This window comes from Anomaloglossus baeobatrachus, chromosome 12, assembly GCF_048569485.1.
Source record: "Anomaloglossus baeobatrachus isolate aAnoBae1 chromosome 12, aAnoBae1.hap1, whole genome shotgun sequence".
Lineage (NCBI taxonomy): Eukaryota > Metazoa > Chordata > Amphibia > Anura > Aromobatidae > Anomaloglossus > Anomaloglossus baeobatrachus.
This window is the reverse complement of record NC_134364.1, coordinates 82,262,125-82,280,748: the sequence shown is the minus strand read 5'-3', so window position 1 is coordinate 82,280,748 and position 18,624 is coordinate 82,262,125. Positions and strand designations below refer to the sequence as shown.

The 18,624-nt window shown below is 53.4% G+C and overlaps 2 protein-coding genes across 11 annotated transcripts in view; one reads left to right on the top strand and one right to left on the bottom strand.

The window, feature by feature from the left end:
* The window catches only part of AP4S1 (adaptor related protein complex 4 subunit sigma 1), a 64,446-nt gene extending 51,898 nt beyond the window's left edge, over positions 1 to 12,548 (bottom strand). The window contains exons 1-3 of one of the 3 annotated variants that reach the window (XM_075330258.1): positions 12,375 to 12,546; positions 10,143 to 10,239; positions 816 to 975 (exon numbers count right to left, since the gene is read on the bottom strand). In XM_075330258.1, the coding sequence (XP_075186373.1) occupies positions 816 to 953 (138 nt within the window). In that variant the 5' untranslated portion in view covers positions 954 to 975; positions 10,143 to 10,239; positions 12,375 to 12,546. Of the gene's footprint in view, positions 1 to 815; positions 976 to 10,142; positions 10,240 to 12,374 lie in introns of those variants that run through there. The other 2 variants (XM_075330259.1, XM_075330260.1) reach the window with 2 other exon arrangements.
* Positions 12,549 to 12,597: 49 nt separating this feature from the next.
* STRN3 (striatin 3) overlaps positions 12,598 to 18,624 on the top strand; it is a 110,849-nt gene continuing 104,822 nt past the window's right edge. For all 8 annotated transcript variants that reach the window (XM_075330257.1, XM_075330254.1, XM_075330251.1 and 5 more), the window contains exon 1: positions 12,598 to 13,126. In XM_075330257.1, the coding sequence (XP_075186372.1) occupies positions 12,908 to 13,126 (219 nt within the window). In that variant the 5' untranslated portion in view covers positions 12,598 to 12,907. The remainder of the gene's footprint in view (positions 13,127 to 18,624) is intronic.

The following is an 18,624-nucleotide window of genomic DNA, read 5'->3' as shown; positions in this document are numbered from 1 at the left end:
CTGGTGCGGTGGCAAAGTTCTGGGATTGTCGCATCTAATGGATGTGACAATTCTGGGCGGCTGCTATTTTTAGTCTGGGGGGGCCCAATAACCATGGACCTGCGTTAGAATCGGGCCACCTTCTAGTATTATATATATGGACTGGATTGACTCTCAACGATGCCTCCATTGTGCTAGGCCGGGCAGTGGCAGGAGGACTGGGAACATCCACATTAATAACAGCTGAGGTGAACTTAGAGGAAATGTGTCTGTCGGTGTTTGATGCTAATGAAACGTACTATAAGATTTGTGCCTGCGACTTCTCCTGTAAAGTTACCATGCAAAGACTGTGTAGTGAAGAACTGTTCTGTAATAAGAACTATCAGTCAATGGTGAGAAGCGACCTCCTGAAAAGTATGAACAGCACTGCACCTATCCACACACACAGCCAGGACCACAAAACTTTTCCTGTGATGAGGCCAGGGTGCCTACCGTCAGAAATCCCTCACCCATGACCACCGCCCTGTACCCCCGCTTTACAATATCACAACTACAGCACGTGACCACTGCAGCCAATCACTGGACTCAACGGCAAAATGAATGAAGATGGCACAAGCTGCTGAGCATACTGACTGGCTGCAGTGGTCACATGCGCTCTAATTGTGATGTCACCACTGTAGCCTGTCAACAAACACCACAGCAGCGGCAGAGAGGCAGTGCTGGAGCAAGGGAAGGTGAGAAACTGAGGAGTTTGGGGTTTTCAAAAAGATGCCACTAAGATCTCCTCCTCCATATTGGTTCTACCATACTGCACGTGGCTTTGTATACAATCATACCTGATCTTTGGGACGAGAGAGACATAGTTTGATGACTTCAGATTCTAACAGTGTTCTTCTTTGAACTTCCACAGGATCATAATATCGAGATAACCTAGTCTGTCCTTGCTTGTTAACAATTAGGAAAAATTTCATCATCTCATCCAGTGAAGAACGAGTCCTACAATGGAATAAATAGTTAGCTTATATTTTATAGTTATCTGCTTTTATTCATGAAACATAGTATACGTTTACTGCACATTGTGTAGATCCGTAAATAACAGCACCAAGATCCAATTCTCCTGGGGCTGCTCGCCTCAGAAAGCACAGTGGCTGTAGCACATTCACAGCACTGTGAGCTTTTCCTATGGGTCTCAGTGGGGAGATCATCCCAGACACCGGCGACCCTAGGCTCCCTGCCAGCAGAGCCGGCGACCCTAGGCTCCCTGCCAGCAGAGCCGGCGACCCTAGGCTCCCTGCCAGCAGAGCCGGCGACCCTAGGCTCCCTGCCAGCAGAGCCGGCGACCCTAGGCTCCCTGCCAGCAGAGCCGGCGACCCTAGGCTCCCTGCCAGCAGAGCCGGCGACCCTAGGCTCCCTGCCAGCAGAGCCGGCGACCCTAGGCTCCCTGCCAGCAGAGCCGGCGACCCTAGGCTCCCTGCCAGCAGAGCCGGCGACCCTAGGCTCCCTGCCAGCAGAGCCGGCGACCCTAGGCTCCCTGCCAGCAGAGCCGGCGACCCTAGGCTCCCTGCCAGCAGAGCCGGCGACCCTAGGCTCCCTGCCAGCAGAGCCGGCGACCCTAGGCTCCCTGCCAGCAGAGCCGGCGACTCTAGGCTCCCTGCCAGCAGAGTCGGCGATTCTAGGCTCTAGGCTCCCTGCCAGCAGAGCCGGCGACTCTAGGCTCCCTGCTAGCAGAGGCGGCGACTGGACACTTCACTGACACTACAATCGGCCACAGATTGGCAAGTGCCGCTAGGACTTGTATCTAGTCCTTGTGACGGAAGGAAGCTAGTAGGACTCCGTGCTGGGGAGTAACCGTCCCCATTTTATTTTTTAAATGTGCAAAAATCCCTTTGAAATCCCCAGGTTTGATGAACCTGGCTCCACAGTGTGTCAGTGCAGACTTTGAATATTTCTTGTCTTCTAAGATCTCCTAAGTATCCCATATATTAAGCCCGCTTTACACGCTGCAATGTATCTTACAATGTGTCGGCGGGGTCACGTCGTAAGTGACGCACATCCGGCATCGTAAGGTGCATTGCAGTGTGTAACAGGTACGTGCGATTGTGATTGAACGTTAAAACGTTCATCGCATACACATCGTACCTGTCTCTAGAATTGCACGTCAGATTGTTCATTGTACCCGGGGTAGCGCACATTGCAGTGTGTGACACCCCGGGAACGATGAACAGATCTTACCTGCGTCCTGCGGCTCCCGGCCGGTAATGCGGAAGGAAGGAGGTGGGCGGGATGTTTATGTCCCGCTCAACTCCGCCCCCTCGCTTCTATTGGCCGGCTGCCGCGTGACGTCGAACGTCCCTCCCACTCCAGGAAGTGGGCGTTCGCCGCCCACATCGAGGTCGTATGGACGGGTAAGTACATGTGACGGGGGTTACTCGTATGTGCGGCACGTTCAACAAATTGAACGTGCCACACATACGATGGGGGCGGGTGCGATCGCATACGATATCGTATGCGAAATTGCAACATGTAAAGCAGGCTTTAGTCCAAACCCAAGATAGATTAGATTACCGTATTTTTCGCTTTATAAGACGCACTTTTGTTCCCCCAAATTTTGGGGGAAAGTAGGGGGTGCGTCTTATAAGCCGAATATACGGGGGGGTATATATATATGTACACTGCAGGGTCCAGGGGAGGTGGGGGCGCTGTGCCGGGGGCAGGTGAACGCTGCGGCGGCAGCGTTTGATCTCCTGCTCCCGCTCATATAATATGCACAGCCGCTGTCCATCTCCGGTGGTACTGAAATCGCACTGCAGTGAGGGGCTGGGGCAGCGGTGCATATTATATGAGCCTGCGCCCCCCTGTGATGGCACATGCCCCCCCTGTGTTAGATTTGGCCCCCAGGCTGCTGCTCATTCTAAAATAAAAAAGCTTTACTTACCTCCTCCAGCGTTTCTCCCCGTGTCCCTGCTTCCACTGTGATCAGGCAGGCAGAGAGCTCACTCTGCTGTGCCGATCACATGACCGGCACTAGAACCAGGAAGTGGAAGAACAGAAGCACGGAGCCAGACAGGAGGGAGCTCAGCGCTGGAGGAGGTAAGGAAAGAGGGTTTTATTTTACTATGGGCAGCAGCCTGGGGGCGATATCTAACACAGGGGGACTTGTGTGATCTATAGGGGCCATGGGCAGCACTATAGGGGCGATATCTAACACAGGGGGACTTGTGCGATCTATATAGGGGCCATGGGCAGCACCATGGGGGCCATATCTAACACAGGGGGACTTGTGCGATCTATATAGGGGCCATGGGCAGCACCTTGGGGGCGATATCTAACACAGGGGGACTTGTGCGATCTATATAGGGGCCATGGGCAGCACCATGGGGGCCATATCTAACACAGGGGGACTTGTGCGATCTATATAGGGGCCATGGGCAGCACTATGGGGGCGATATCTAACACAGGGGGACTTGTGCGATCTATATAGGGGCCATGGGCAGCACCATGGGGGCCATATCTAACACAGGGGGACTTGTGTGATCTATAGGGGCCATGGGCAGCACTATGGGGGCGATATCTAACACAGGGGGACTTGTGCGATCTATATAGGGGCCATGGGCAGCACCATGGGGGCCATATCTAACACAGGGGGACTTGTGCGATCTATATAGGGGCCATGGGCAGCACCTTGGGGGCGATATCTAACACAGGGGGACTTGTGCGATCTATATAGGGGCCATGGGCAGCACCATGGGGGCCATATCTAACACAGGGGGACTTGTGCGATCTATATAGGGGCCATGGGCAGCACCTTGGGGGCGATATCTAACACAGGGGGACTTGTGCGATCTATAGGGGCCATGGGCAGCAGCATGGGGGCGCTATCTAACACAGGGGAACGTGTGCAATCCATAGGGGACCATAGGCAGCACAGGGGAATGTATGCAATCCATAGGGGGCCATAGGCAGCACAGGGGAACGTGTGCAATCCATAGGGGGCCATAGGCAGCACAGGGGAACGTGTGCAATCCATAGGGGACCATAGGCAGCACAGGGGAACATGTGCAATCCATAGGGGGCCATAGGCAGCACGGGGGAACATGTGCAACCCATAGGGGACCATAGGCAGCACAGGGGAACGTGTGCAATCCATAGGCAGCACAGGGGAACGTGTGCAATCCATAGGGGGCCATAGGCAGCACAGGGGAACATGTGCAATCCATAGGGGACCATAGGCAGCACAGGGGAACGTATGCAATCCATAGGGGGCCGTGTGCCATCACAAGGGGGCTATATTCAATATAAGGGGGCCATATCCAGATTAAGGGGGCTAATTTTAGAATGGGGGGCTATGAGGGACATATACCCTATATGATTTGTTAGAGGGACACTGGCATTATAAGATGGACCCCATTTAACATTAAAAAAAATTCTCTTTTCCTTCACCAAATTTGGGGGTGCGTCTTATAATCAGGTGCGTCTTATATAGCGAAAAATACAGTAGATAAAAAATTTTTCTTGCCAAAATCTGACCTTTCTTTTTTCATTAAATGATCAATATTTCAGTTTTGCAGCAACTTTATTTTCATAACCTAAACCAAATTTGGGAGGGTTTCAGCTTTCAAAAGAGTAATTTATGAAACCAATGGATGAATTTAAAGTCAGGTTATAAGCTTTTATTTATATAACATGGATAAGCGACAGAACTTCTGTCAGGGACTGTATTCTAGTGATGTGTCGGTCGCGAATGATCCGACACAAAGATCCGGCTCCCTGCTATGAACGACAGGAGCTGGATCACTAGTGTGAGCCGCTGAAATATGTAATCGGCTCTTTTCGCCGCTGAAACCCCGCCCACCCGCGGCTAAACTCCTCCCACTCAGCAATCTAATTGTCCTTTTTGTAAGTGGGCGGGGGTTAGTCGCGGCTGGGCGGGGCTTTAGCGGCGTTACTATAATCCTAAATATGTGTTCACCTGGGGTGAACACATATTTAATAAGGAGCCGAGAACGAGCTGAAAGATCCGGCTCTTTTTGGTGAACGGAGCCATAGGAACCGGCTCACCAAAAAGAGCCGGACTGCCCATCACTACTGTATTCCCATAGCAGTTCTGCTTTTCATTATTCCCCTATACATTGTGACTGGTGTGCAACTCTTTATCCTATTGTATGTTTTTGAGTCTTGCACCATGTTCATACCATTGGTGTTCCAGACGTACATTCTTTAATTGATTTTAGGAATACATGACATATTTATGTTTTTGTAGAAAGCTACGTGTTTTATGATGATCTCTGACCCAGAAGTTATCTCTCTGCTGTCCAGAATCCCGGAGTGTCTATCGGCCATATCCTCCCTCTTCTTCTTTCGCTTCCTAACGCTCAATGTGTCCAAAACTGAACTAATCAACTTTCCTCCATCTCACCTATCTTCCCTACCTGATCTATTACAATAAATAACATCACGCTCTCCCCAGTAGCATAAGTGTGCTACCTTGGAGTGACATACGACTCTGCTTTGTCCTGCATACCACACATCCAATCCCTCACCACCTCCTGCCTTCTTCAACTCAAAAATATTTCCAGAATCTGTCCTTTCCTCAATTCTCAATGTACGAAAATGCTAGTACATGCCCTCATAATCTCCTGCCCTGATTCCTGCAACATCCTCCTCTGTGGTCTCCCTGCTTACACGCTCGCCCCTCTCCAGTCCATCCTTAATTCTGCTGCCCGAATGATCCACCTCTCTCCTCAATACCACCCCGCTTCTCCTTTCTGCAAATCCCTCCACTGTCTCCCAATTCTCCACCGTATCCAATTCAAACTACTAACACTGATCTACAAAGCCGTCCATAATCTGTCTCCTCCGTATATCTCTGAACTAATCTCCTGATACACGCCAACACGTAATCTCCGATCCTCCCAAGAACTCGTTCTCTCCTTCTCACTCAACCGCCTCCAAGACTTCTCCTGAGCATCCCCAGTCTCCTGGAATTCTCTGCCTCAACACGTCAGACTATCTGCTACACTTGCAAACGGAACTTGAAAACTCATCTGTTCAGAAATGCCTATAATCTTCAATAACCCCACCAACTCACCACCACCGGAGCTGCCGCCCCACCACCGTGCCGGAACTGCTGCCTCACCAACACCCCACCACCTTCTGTTTCCTCCCCAATATCCTATAGAATGTAAGCAAGGGCAGGGTCCTCTTCCCTCTGTACTAGTCTGTCTATTGTAACTTGTATATGTATTCTGTATGTAAACCCCTATGCACAGCACCATGGAATCAATGGTCTGGACCCCGAGAGCATCATAGGCTATGTTTTGAGGGGAAATTTTAACCCCGCACTTTACAGTTATTCACTAAAAAACCTGCCTCAATTAAAGCGAATGGAGCTGGGAGCCACAGTGCAGCCAGAACCGCAGAAGAATGCGCAGCCACGCCCTTAAAGGGAACCTGTCATCGGAAATTTATCTTGAAACCTAAAAGTTTCCCCCTCTGCAGCCCCTGGGCTGCATTCTAGTAAGGTTCCTATACTTTTTGTGGCCCCTTTTAAACCAAATTAAATAAGTTATAAACTTGTACCTTTTGCTATGTAAATGTTGTAAATCGTCCATGGGGGCGGGCTCTCTGGTGACCGTTGCTGTTCCTCAAGCACATTGACGCCGTCCCCTCACGCTCTATTTCATCCATCAGGACGCCGCCCACGCAAGGATCGCTGGTGACGTGTGTCACAAGCACAAGATTATGGGTGGCGCTGTGATTGCATCGCAAGTGCCCGCCCATAATCTCGTGGACGCGCTTTCCCCCACTGCCTCCAGCATTCTGCGCAAGCGCTCACCGGCCAAATGACCCGTCGTCACCTCCCTCCCATCTTACCCTGCAGCAGGGCAAGATGGGAAAGAGGTGACGTCGGGTCATCTGGCCAGCAAGCGCTTGCACAGAACGCTGGAGGAAGAGGGGAAAGTGTGGTCACGAGGTTATGGGCGGAACTTGCTGATCACACTCACAGCGCCGCCCATAACCTCGTGCCTGCGCAAAACGTCACCAGCGGTCACACGTGCACACAATGCACAGTACCGCTACAGTCGGAAAGCGCATGCGTGGGACCACAGGCGCCCAGGGGCGGCGTCCTGAGATATGAAATTCAGCGTTGGGGGGGCAGCGTAAATCTGCTGGAGGAACAGCAACGTTCAGCAGAGAGCCCGCCCCCATGGACGATTTACATAGCAAAAGGTACAAGTTTATAAAGTATTTAACCCCTTCAGCCCCGGGGCACTTTCCGTTTTTGCGTTTTTGTTTTTTGCTCCCCTTCTTCCGAGAGCCGTAACTTTTTTATTTTTCCGTCAATCTTGCCATATGAGGGCTTGTTTTTTGCGGGACAAGTTGTACTTTTAAATGAAACCATAAGTTTTACCATATGGTGTACTGGAAAGCAGCAAAAAAATTCCAAGTGTGGAAAAATTGCAAAAAAAGTGTGATGGCACAATAGTTTTTGGGATGTTTTATTCACGGTGTTCACTATATGGTAAAACTGATGTGTGGGTATGATACCTGAGGTCGGTGCGAGTTTGTAGACACCAAACATGTATAGGTTTACTTGTATCTAAGGGGTTAAAAAAAATTCACAAGTTTGTCCAATAAAAGTGGCGCACGTTTTGCGCCATTTTCCAAAACACGTAGCGTTCTTATTTTTTGGGATCTATGGCTCAGTGACGGCTTATTTTTTGCGTCTCGAGCTGATGTTTCTAATGGTAGCATTTTTGCGCAGATGCTACGTTTTGATCGCCTGTTATTGCATTTTGCGTAAAACTTGCGGCGACCAAAAAACGTAATTTTGGCGTTTGGAATTTTTTTGCCACTACGCCGTTTACCAATCAGATTAATTGATTTTATATTTTGATAGATCGGGCATTTCTGAACGCGGCGATACCAAATATGTGTATATTTATTTATTTTTTAACCCTTTAATTTTCAATGGGGGGAAAGGGGGGTGATTTGAACTTTTAGGTTTTTTGTTTTTTTTTTAATTTTTTAAAACTTTTTTTTTACTTTTTTTATTTTATTTTACTAGTCCCCCTAGGGGGCTATAGCGATCAGCAATCCGATTGCTGATCGCTATCTGCTGATCACAGCTATACCGCTGTAATCAGCAGATTCAGTCACTTTCTTTCTTCCTCTGCTCCGTGCCGAGGAAGAATGAAAGTGAAACTTCTTAGCACCAGGCGTCATCACATGACCCTGTGCTACGATGGCAACCCCCGAACGTCACGTGATCACTCACGTGACGTCCGGAGGGGGCGGCGGTAAGAAAAAAAGATGGCCGCGCGCATATAGATCTCGCTGCCAGACTTTGGCAGCGAGATCTAAGGGGTTAATGTTCCGGGTGGAATGCGATTCCACTCGGAACATGTAGGCACACATGTCAGCTGTTGAAAACAGCTGATATGTGTGCCGATCCACGCCGCCTGCCCGCGGCAGGGGGCGGGGCTTACCGGGACACGATCCATGACGGAAAGATCCGTCCATGGTCGTGAAGGGGTTAATTTGGTTTAAAAGGGGCCACAAAAAGTACAGGAACCTTGCTAGAATGCAGGCCAGGAGCTGCAGAGGGGGAAACCTTTAGGTTTCAAGCTAAATTTCTGATGACAGGTTCCCTTTAAATGGAACTAGCTGTACTACCCGGCTTCACCCAGGTTAATAACTGTTGTTAACAAAAAAGAATGTATTAACGCCCGGGATAGTAACTCTCTGTTTCTCTCCCATTCTCTGTCTGTCTCCCCCTCTGTATATATATCTGTCTCTCTTTGTCTGTCTGTCTCTTTCCCTGTCTGTCTCTGACTGTCTCTGTCTCTTTCTCCATCTGTCTCAATCTCTTTCCCTGTCTGTCTCTTTCCCTGTCTGTCTCTTTCCCTCTCTTTCCCTCTGTCTCTTTCCCTGTGTCTGTCTCTTTACCTGTCTTTGTCTCTTTCCCGGTCTGTCTCTTTCCCTTTCTTTCCCTGACTGTCTGTCTCTTTGTGTCTGCCTCTTTCCCTGTCTGTGTCTGCCTCTTTCCCTGTCTGTGTCTGCCTCTTACCCTGTCTGTGTCTGCCTCTTTCCCTGGCTGCATTGTGACACGCCAACATTCCATATAAGGACGTGGCTGCGCATTCTTCTGAAGTTCTGGCTGCACTGTGGCTCCCAGCTCCATTCGCTTTAATGGAGGCAGGTGTTTTGACGAATAACTGTAAAGCGCAGGGTTAAAATTCCCCTCAAAACATAGCCTATGACGCGCTCGGCGTCCAGAAGTGAGAGTGTGCAAAATTTTGTGGCTGTAGCTGCGATGGTGCGGATGCCAATCCCGGACATACACACATACATACACACACACACACATACACACATTCAGCTTTATATATTAGATGTTGGCGTGTCCCAATGCAGCCAGGGAAAGAGGCAGACACAGACAGGGTAAGAAACAGACATAGACCGGGTAAGAGACAGACACAAAGAGACAGACACAGACAAAGAGACAGACTGACAGGGAAAGAGAGGGAAAGAGAGAGACAGGTTAAGAGACAGACACAGACAAAGAGACAGAGACAGACACAGGGAAACAGACAGGAAAAGAGAGGGAAAGAGACAGACAGGGTAAGAGACAGACAAAGACAGGTAAAGAGAGACACAGGGAAAGAGACAGACAGGGAAAGTGACAGAGATAGATAGACAGGGAAGGAGATAGACAGACAGGGAAAGAGATTGAGACAGACGGAGAAAAAGACAAACAGTCAGAGACAGACAGGGAAAGAGACAGACAGACAAAGAGAGAGCGAGAGAGATACAGAGGGGGAGACAGACATAATTACATTTTTATCTATTTGTTTTGTGGTTTTTGTGTGCAGAATACATTTTTGTTAATACATTCTATTTTGTTAACAGCAGTTATTAACCCGGGCGAAGCCAGGTAGTACAGCTAGTAAATATTAATAATGATGATTTGGAGAGTGGTAAAGTCTGAAGCTAATTCATGGCATAATACATGGGATTTTCCATGAATCCATGAATACGTCTCACATTTTAAATTTAAGGAGCCTATATACTCCAGATACGTAAAAGACACCATTTAGCAAAACCCCCTCCTCTCATTCACATGTGCAGCTCAAGATTCAGCATGTTCAAATACAACATACCTAATCCATCCTGAGGAACGCCCAGCAGGAGGCGCTCTGTCAGATCACTGCCATGTAAGGAGGGGGTCACGTTGGGAAAAGTTGGACTCACTTTTTCCTGTAGGCACAAAAGGGGTTAAAACGTGAGCTACTGTTAGACATTGCCTTGTAGCTGGTTTTGAGCACACATTGATCAGTACGGTCTGCAGGACACGGTGGGATTTATAGCCCGACAGGTGGAAGCATGTGTGCGAGGCCATGTGTCAGGATGACAAGTGTCTGCCCAGTGCTGCCAGCAGATCATTGTGCCCCATCGCTGCCCGGCAGAAGGCCACGTGTAACACCCGCACCGAAAATATAAGTAAGGCTGTGTTCACACATTGCGGTTTTTCCCCTCCAGACAAAACCTGCTCTCCTGGCAGTAAAGAAGCTGCCTACAAAAGGCCCATTTTGCTGCTCTGTTAGGTTTGTTTTTGTTGCAGGTTTTTTGTCATTTGTTTGCAGAATATGTTTAACCCCTTGATGAAAAAGCAAAATTTAAGAAAATGGACCAGCGTCACGTTATGAGGCTTTAACTCTGGAACAACGTCAACAGATCCCGGTGATGCTGACATTGTTTTCTCCTCACCTATTGGACTTCATGATAGTGGGAAATTTAGGATGATATTTTTTGTGGGGGAAAAAAAATGGAAACTTGGTGAAAATTTAGCAATTTTTATGCCCATAAATCCAAGTTCTGTCACACAAAATCATTAATAAATAACATTTCCCACACCTCTACTGTACATCAGCGCAATTTTTGAAACATTTTTTTGTTTGAAAGTTAAAAGGGTTCAAAGGTCATCAGCAATTTCTCATTTTTCCAATAAAATTTGCAAAACCATTTTTTTTTTACCACATCAGATTTGAAGTGACTGAGAGGCCTGGGTGACAAAAAATACCCCAAAGTGACACCATTCTAAAACCTGCACCCTACACAGCCCTCCATACATTATAATGACCGACCCCACTGCGCAATGGCCCCCGCACGGCCCTCCACACTGCGCAATGGCCCCCCGCGCAACCCTCCACACTGCGCAATGGCCCCCCGCGCAACCCTCCACACTGCGCAATGGCCCCCCCCGCGCAACCCTCCACACTGCGCAATGGCCCCCCGCGCAACCCTCCACACTGCGAAATGGCCCCCCCGCGCAACCCTCCACACTGTGCAATGGCCCCCCCCGCGCAACCCTCCACACTGCGCAATGGCCCCCCCCGCGCAACCCTCCACACTGCGCAATGGCCCCCCCCCGCGCAACCCTCCACACTGCGCAATGGCCCCCCCGCGCAACCCTCCACACTGCGCAATGGCCCCCCCGCGCAACCCTCCACACTGCGCAATGGCCCCCCCGCGCAACCCTCCACACTGCGCAATGGCCCCCCGCGCAACCCTCCACACTGCGCAATGGCCCCCCGCGCAACCCTCCACACTGCGCAATGGCCCCCCGCACTGCCCTCCACACTGCCCTCCACACTGCGCAATGGCCCCCCGCGCAACCCTCCACACTGTGCAATGGCCCCCCCCCCCCGCGCAACCCTCCACACTGCGCAATGGCCCCCCGCGCAACCCTCCACACTGCGCAATGGCCCCCCGCGCAACCCTCCACACTGCGCAATGGCCCCCCGCGCGCAACCCTCCACACTGCGCAATGGCCCCCCCCGCGCAACCCTCCACACTGCGCAATGGCCCCCCCCCTGCGCAACCCTCCACACTGCGCAATGGCCCCCCGCGCAACCCTCCACACTGCGCAATGGGCCCCCCCCCGCGCAACCCTCCACACTGCGCAATGGGCCCCCCCCGCGCAACCCTCCACACTGCGCAATGGGCCCCCCCCCGCGCAACCCTCCACACTGCGCAATGGGCCCCCCCCCCCCGCGCAACCCTCCACACTGCGCAATGGGCCCCCCCCCGCGCAACCCTCCACACTGCGCAATGGGCCCCCCCCGCGCAACCCTCCACACTGCGCAATGGTCCCCCACAGGGGGTGGTGGGCACTGGCAGCTGGGGGCTGACAGTTGGTGGAAATCCCACCTCTATTTCATTCCCTGACCACATACACCTCTCCCCGCGTCATGTGACCAGGCAGCCCGGCCACCGCAGAGGGGACGTAAGTCTACAAGCACTGTGCCGTTTATTGTGCTGCTGTATAACGTGTGGAGACTCGTGCTCCGCCCGCGGAGACTGCCCGGGTCTGTGCCGTTCCCGTTCATTACCTGCCCCCGGGACGTTATACGGCGCTCCAGTGACGTCACTATCGGTTCACCGAGAAGCCGGAAGACATCGCAAAACAAGGCCCGCCCCACACGTGACGTACACAAAGCCCGCCTTCACCGAAGACGTCACACCAGCCCAGCCTATACGCGTGACGTCACTACTTAGGTCTCTATCAGAAGGCGGACCGAAGGAGGAGCAGGTTCACGTGACATAGTTGCCTTTGTGACGTCAGTTCGTGAATCTCGCGCATGCGTAGTGACGCTGTCAAGCGGGAGGCGGCGAACGAGGCCGGTTACCCAGCGTGCCCCGCGGAGTTACCGGGCCCGGGGGGAGTTGAAACATGGCGGCCCACAGTAATGTGATCAGACGAAGGCTGTAGAACGGACGGTCCCTGCGTCTGTCCGGGGGGTCGGGCTACGAGGCCGTTCCTTCCCCCCATCCTCTCCCCACCGGTGCTGGTTCCTCACGTGATTACAACCGGGCTCCTTCCACCTCCCCCCCAGGACGCAGGTCACCGGAGGCCCGACACTCGATGGAGGATCTCCCGGCGGCCGCTGCAATGGCTGCCTCAGCAAGGCCGCAGGTCGGGGGTCCGGGGCAGGCCCAGGCGGTCCCGTCAGAGGCGGGCTGCGAGCTCCCGGCCCGGCCGCCCCAGTACACCATCCCGGGGATCCTGCACTACATCCAGCACGAGTGGGCGCGCTTCGAGATGGAGAGGGCGCACTGGGAAGTGGAGCGGGCCGAGCTGCAGGTGAGCCATCGTGTGGGCTGTGCGGCATCCTGACCTTGTGTACGGCAGCCCCACATGAGGGTGACGTCACCGAGCCGTGCGCGCCAGCACCGTGACGTCACCTCAGGTGGACCGGCCCGCCAGTGCTGCCGTTAGTAGTGCTGTCACAGAGTGTAGGCCCTGTACAGGGGGCTACCGGGACGTCCTGCGCTGTGCGGGCCCTGTACGGGGGGCTACCGGGACGTCCTGCGCTGTGCGGGCCCTGTACGGGGGGCTACCGGGACGTCCTGCGCTGTGCGGGCCCTGTACGGGGGGCTACCGGGACGTCCTGCGCTGTGCGGGCCCTGTACGGGGGGCTACCGGGACGTCCTGCGCTGTGCGGGCCCTGTACGGGGGGCTACCGGGACGTCCAGCGCTGTGTGGGCCCTGTACGGGGGGCTACCGGGACGTCCTGCGCTGTGCGGGCCCTGTACGGGGGGCTACCGGGACGTCCGGCGCTGTGCGGGCCCTGTACGGGGGGCTGCCGGGACGTCCTGCGCTGTGCGGGCCCTGTACGGGGGGCTACCGGGACGTCCGGCGCTGTGCGGGCCCTGTACGGGGGGCTGCCGGGACGTCCTGCGCTGTGCGGGCCCTGTACGGGGGGCTACCGGGACGTCCTGCGCTGTGCGGGCCCTGTACGGGGGGCTACCGGGACGTCCGGCGCTGTGCGGGCCCTGTACGGGGGGCTGCCGGGACGTCCTGCGCTGTGCGGGCCCTGTACGGGGGGCTACCGGGACGTCCGGCGCTGTGCGGGCCCTGTACGGGGGGCTGCCGGGACGTCCGGCGCTGTGCGGGCCCTGTACGGGGGGCTGCCGGGACGTCCTGCGCTGTGCGGGCCCTGTACGGGGGGCTACCGGGACGTCCGGCGCTGTGCGGGCTACTCTGGCACTGTGACCGTTATGGCCAGTGCTGTGTGGTGTACTGCTACCCTGACCACAGACATTGCCATGTGGCATCGGGGCACAACTACAGGGACCCGCTCCTCCATCCGACCTGCCTCTGTGTGTGCCGTGGCCTCACCTTTATGTCCATGGTGAGGGGTGGCTCCTTTACAGCCCGGTGATCAGTCGCAGTCCATGCGGGGCGGGCATTTGATAGCACAGATCGCAGTGTTACATCTCCGATGTGCTCTGCCTGCAGTGTATTGTGTACGGGCCGCTATAGGATGCCCTCAGGCAGACTGTACTGATACACAAGACTCCATTTTTCTCTTTTTCATAGAAATAATGCACCTTATTGATTCAAAATCCACATGGTTTTCCCTCACTAGCATCAAATTGCACCTTTGCATTGGTAAAACGTGGTCTTCCACTATGCTTCACTGACACAACTGATCAGAATTAGGCTCTTTCACACGTCCGTGATCATCGGTCCGATGTGTGGGATGGCAACGCTTGGACTGACCACATCTCCTGCCCCGAGCGTGGCAGCTGCGTAGGAATATGAGGCTGTCAGGAGATGCGGCCAGTCCAAGCGCTGCCATCCCACCTCGGACTGATTACGGATGTGTGATAGCCCTTAGGCTTTATCCTGTCATCGATGATTAATTTCATACACAGAAAATGGACCAAGCATCATCAGTGTTTGGTCCATGGGTCAGTTTTTTCCTTTTTACTGTTTTTTTTTTTTTTCATATGAAAAAATAAAATTAAATTCCAAAACTACAGTGTTCTTAACAGACAGCACCTGGATACCATCTGTGTGCTCTGCATGCCATCCACAGACTCATCGCCTTATGGCTACACACAGACCTGTATTCTCAGATACGCTCGCAGACCGGTCTATATTGATAGACGCTCGCAGACCGGTCTGTGGTGTTGGAGACGCTCGCGCACCTGTCTGTGGTGTTGGAGACGCTCGCGCACCCGTCTCCCGCTCATTAGAATGGGGTCTAGTCTTGGCGTGCTCCATTACTTTTGGTGTAGATACTGTTCTGGGTCTGCTCTGGTGCAAAAGTCCAAGCAGAGCACCAATACTTCGAGCACAGGGTGCCTTGTCTTTGAGAGCAATGCTTAGCATAAAGGGCCTGCTCATAGCACATTGAAGCCTTCCAGCAGAGGTTATCCCTGGGAGCATGTCACCGAATGGACACGCAGTGGCATAACCATTGGATGCAAAAATGCTATGTGGCCTCCATGTTTTTATTGTGGATGCTACCACGTAGAAAAGTGTAGTTGACTGTGCTGTTTAGAGCAAAAATTGGTATATTTCTATATACTGGCTGAAGGAGGTCTAAAGGACATTGTTTAGCCCTTTCTGGGGTGGATAGGGCCCGTTGGATGTTTATGCCAATCATCTGGCTAAACTGGGCGTTGTAGACCTGTGACCAGCAGGCTGCAGTAAAGGTGGCAGGGCTGGTGCAAAGCTTTCTGCTCGTTCCCAGGGGTGCATGTGAGTTTTGGAGCTGCTTACTTGTGGTATCCTCACCTCTCCTGTCATGTGCCTTTTCCTTTTCCACTTTAGTATTTTGTTTTGTGGACTTTCCATACTCCAGGTTGCCTCCTGTGAAAATTAGGGACCACACATCTGTCTATACATTTTAAACAGCTTGACAGATGCGTGGCCTGGCTGATCTCCTGACCCGAGCTTGACAGATGCGTGGCCTGGCTGCTCTCCTGATTTGAGCTTGACAGATGCGTGGCCTGGCTGATCTCCTGACCCGAGCTTGACAGATGCGTGGCCTGGCTGCTCTCCTGACCCGAGCTTGACAGATGCGTGGCCTGGCTGCTCTCCTGATTTGAGCTTGACAGATGCGTGGCCTGGCTGATCTCCTGACCCGAGCTTGACAGATGCGTGGCCTGGCTGATCTCCTGACCCGAGCTTGACAGATGCGTGGCCTGGCTGCTCTCCTGATTTGAGCTTGACAGATGCGTGGCCTGGCTCCTCTCCTGACTTGAGCTTGACAGATGCGTGGCCTGGCTGCTCTCCTGACTTGAGCTTGACAGATGCGTGGCCTGGCTGCTCTCCTGACTTGAGCTTGACAGATGCGTGGCCTGGCTGCTCTCCTGACCCGAGCTTGACAGATGCGTGGCCTGGCTGCTCTCCTGATTTGAGCTTGACAGATGCGTGGCCTGGCTGATCTCCTGACCCGAGCTTGACAGATGCGTGGCCTGGCTGCTCTCCTGATTTGAGCTTGACAGATGCGTGGCCTGGCTGATCTCCTGACCCGAGCTTGACAGATGCGTGGCCTGGCTGATCTCCTGACCCGAGCTTGACAGATGCGTGGCCTGGCTGCTCTCCTGATTTGAGCTTGACAGATGCGTGGCCTGGCTCCTCTCCTGACTTGAGCTTGACAGATGCGTGGCCTGGCTGCTCTCCTGACTTGAGCTTGACAGATGCGTGGCCTGGCTGCTCTCCTGACTTGAGCTTGACAGATGCGTGGCCTGGCTGCTCTCCTGACTTGAGCTTGACAGATGCGTGGCCTGGCTGCTCTCCTGATTTGAGCTTGACAGATGCGTGGCCTGGCTGCTCTCCTGATTTGAGCTTGACAGATGCGTGGCCTGGCTGATCTCCTGACCCGAGCTTGACAGATGTGTGGCCTGGCTGATCTCCTGACCCGAGCTTGACAGATGCGTGGCCTGGCTGCTCTCCTGATTTGAGCTTGACAGATGCGTGGCCTGGCTCCTCTCCTGACTTGAGCTTGACAGATGCGTGGCCTGGCTGCTCTCCTGACTTGAGCTTGACAGATGCGTGGCCTGGCTGCTCTCCTGACTTGAGCTTGACAGATGCGTGGCCTGGCTGCTCTCCTGACTTGAGCTTGACAGATGCGTGGCCTGGCTGCTCTCCTGACTTGAGCTTGACAGATGAGTGGCCTGGCTGCTCTCCTGACTTGAGCTTGACAGATGCGTGGCCTGGCTGCTCTCCTGACCTGAGCTTGACAGATGCGTGGCCTGGCTGCTTTCCTGACCTGAGCTTGACAGATGCGTGGCCTGGCTGCTCTCCTGACCTGAGCTTGACAGATGCGTGGCCTGGCTGCTTTCCTGACCTGAGCTTGACAGATGCGTGGCCTGGCTGCTCTCCTGACTTTAGCTTGACAGATGCGTGGCCTGGCTGCTCTCCTGACTTGAGCTTGACAGATGCGTGGCCTGGCTGCTCTCCTGACTTGAGCTTGACAGATGCGTGGCCTGGCTGCTCTCCTGACTTGAGCTTGATAGATGAGTGGCCTGGCTGCTCTCCTGACTTGAGCTTGACAGATGCGTGGCCTGGCTGCTCTCCTGACCTGAGCTTGACAGATGCGTGGCCTGGCTGCTCTCCTGACCTGAGCTTGACAGATGCGTGGCCTGGCTGCTCTCCTGACCTGAGCTTGACAGATGCGTGGCCTGGCTGCTCTCCTGACCTGAGCTTGACAGATGCGTGGCCTGGCTGCTCTCCTGACTTTAGCTTGACAGATGCGTGGCCTGGCTGCTCTCCTGACTTGAGCTTGACAGATGCGTGGCCTGGCTGCTCTCCTGACTTGAGCTTGACAGATGAGTGGCCTGGCTGCTCTCCTGACTTGAGCTTGACAGATGCGTGGCCTGGCTGCTCTCCTGACCTGAGCTTGACAGATGCGTGGCCTGGCTGCTCTCCTGACCTGAGCTTGACAGATGCGTGGCCTGGCTGCTCTCCTGACCTGAGCTTGACAGATGCGTGGCCTGGCTGCTCTCCTGACTTTAGCTTGACAGATGCGTGGCCTGGCTGCTCTCCTGACTTTAGCTTGACAGATGCGTGGCCTGGCTGCTCTCCTGACTTTAGCTTGACAGATGCGTGGCCTGGCTGCTCTCCTGACCTGAGCTTGACAGATGCGTGGCCTGGTTGCTCTCCTGACCTGAGCTTGACAGATGCGTGGCCTGGCTGCTCTCCTGAATTTAGCTTGACAGATGCGTGGCCAGCTGCTCTCCTGACCTGAGCTTGACAGCCGCATAGAAATACCTGTAGTCCTGCTCGGTTCAGGAGAGCTATGGCTGGTCCGAGGATTGCAATGGTGATCCATGGATACAGTTGTGTGACTGCGCCCTAAGCGTATGACCCAGCCGGCAGCACCATGTATGCAGCAGGCTCAGCTCTTGAGTTTGCACCGATGTACAAAGCGGAGGATGTCTAAAAGGGGTTAAGACACGTATATTTTTGCAACCAATATGCATTGTATGGACATGGCCGGTTCCTCTGGCAAAGCTGCTTCTACTTCTGCCCATTTGTTGATGAGGCAGGCAGACGGCTGATTATTCCCACATTTCTGGTTAGACTATTGCGGTCTTCCATGTGAATGTCACTATTTTTGGATCTAGCGATCTCGTGGGAGATGTTGAGCTGCGTTTCTGGGAACACTCCTTCTTTACCATCCCATAGGCTCGGAGAGAAGGGTCTCATTACTGCGTCACCCACCAGTTGTGCGGAGGAGCTTGTCTGCTGTAGTCTTCATCTCACTACCACCAATTTTAAGCTGATTGGGACCACAGGTTTTAGGCCACAGTCCATGCATAAGTGGGGCAGAACTTCATTCT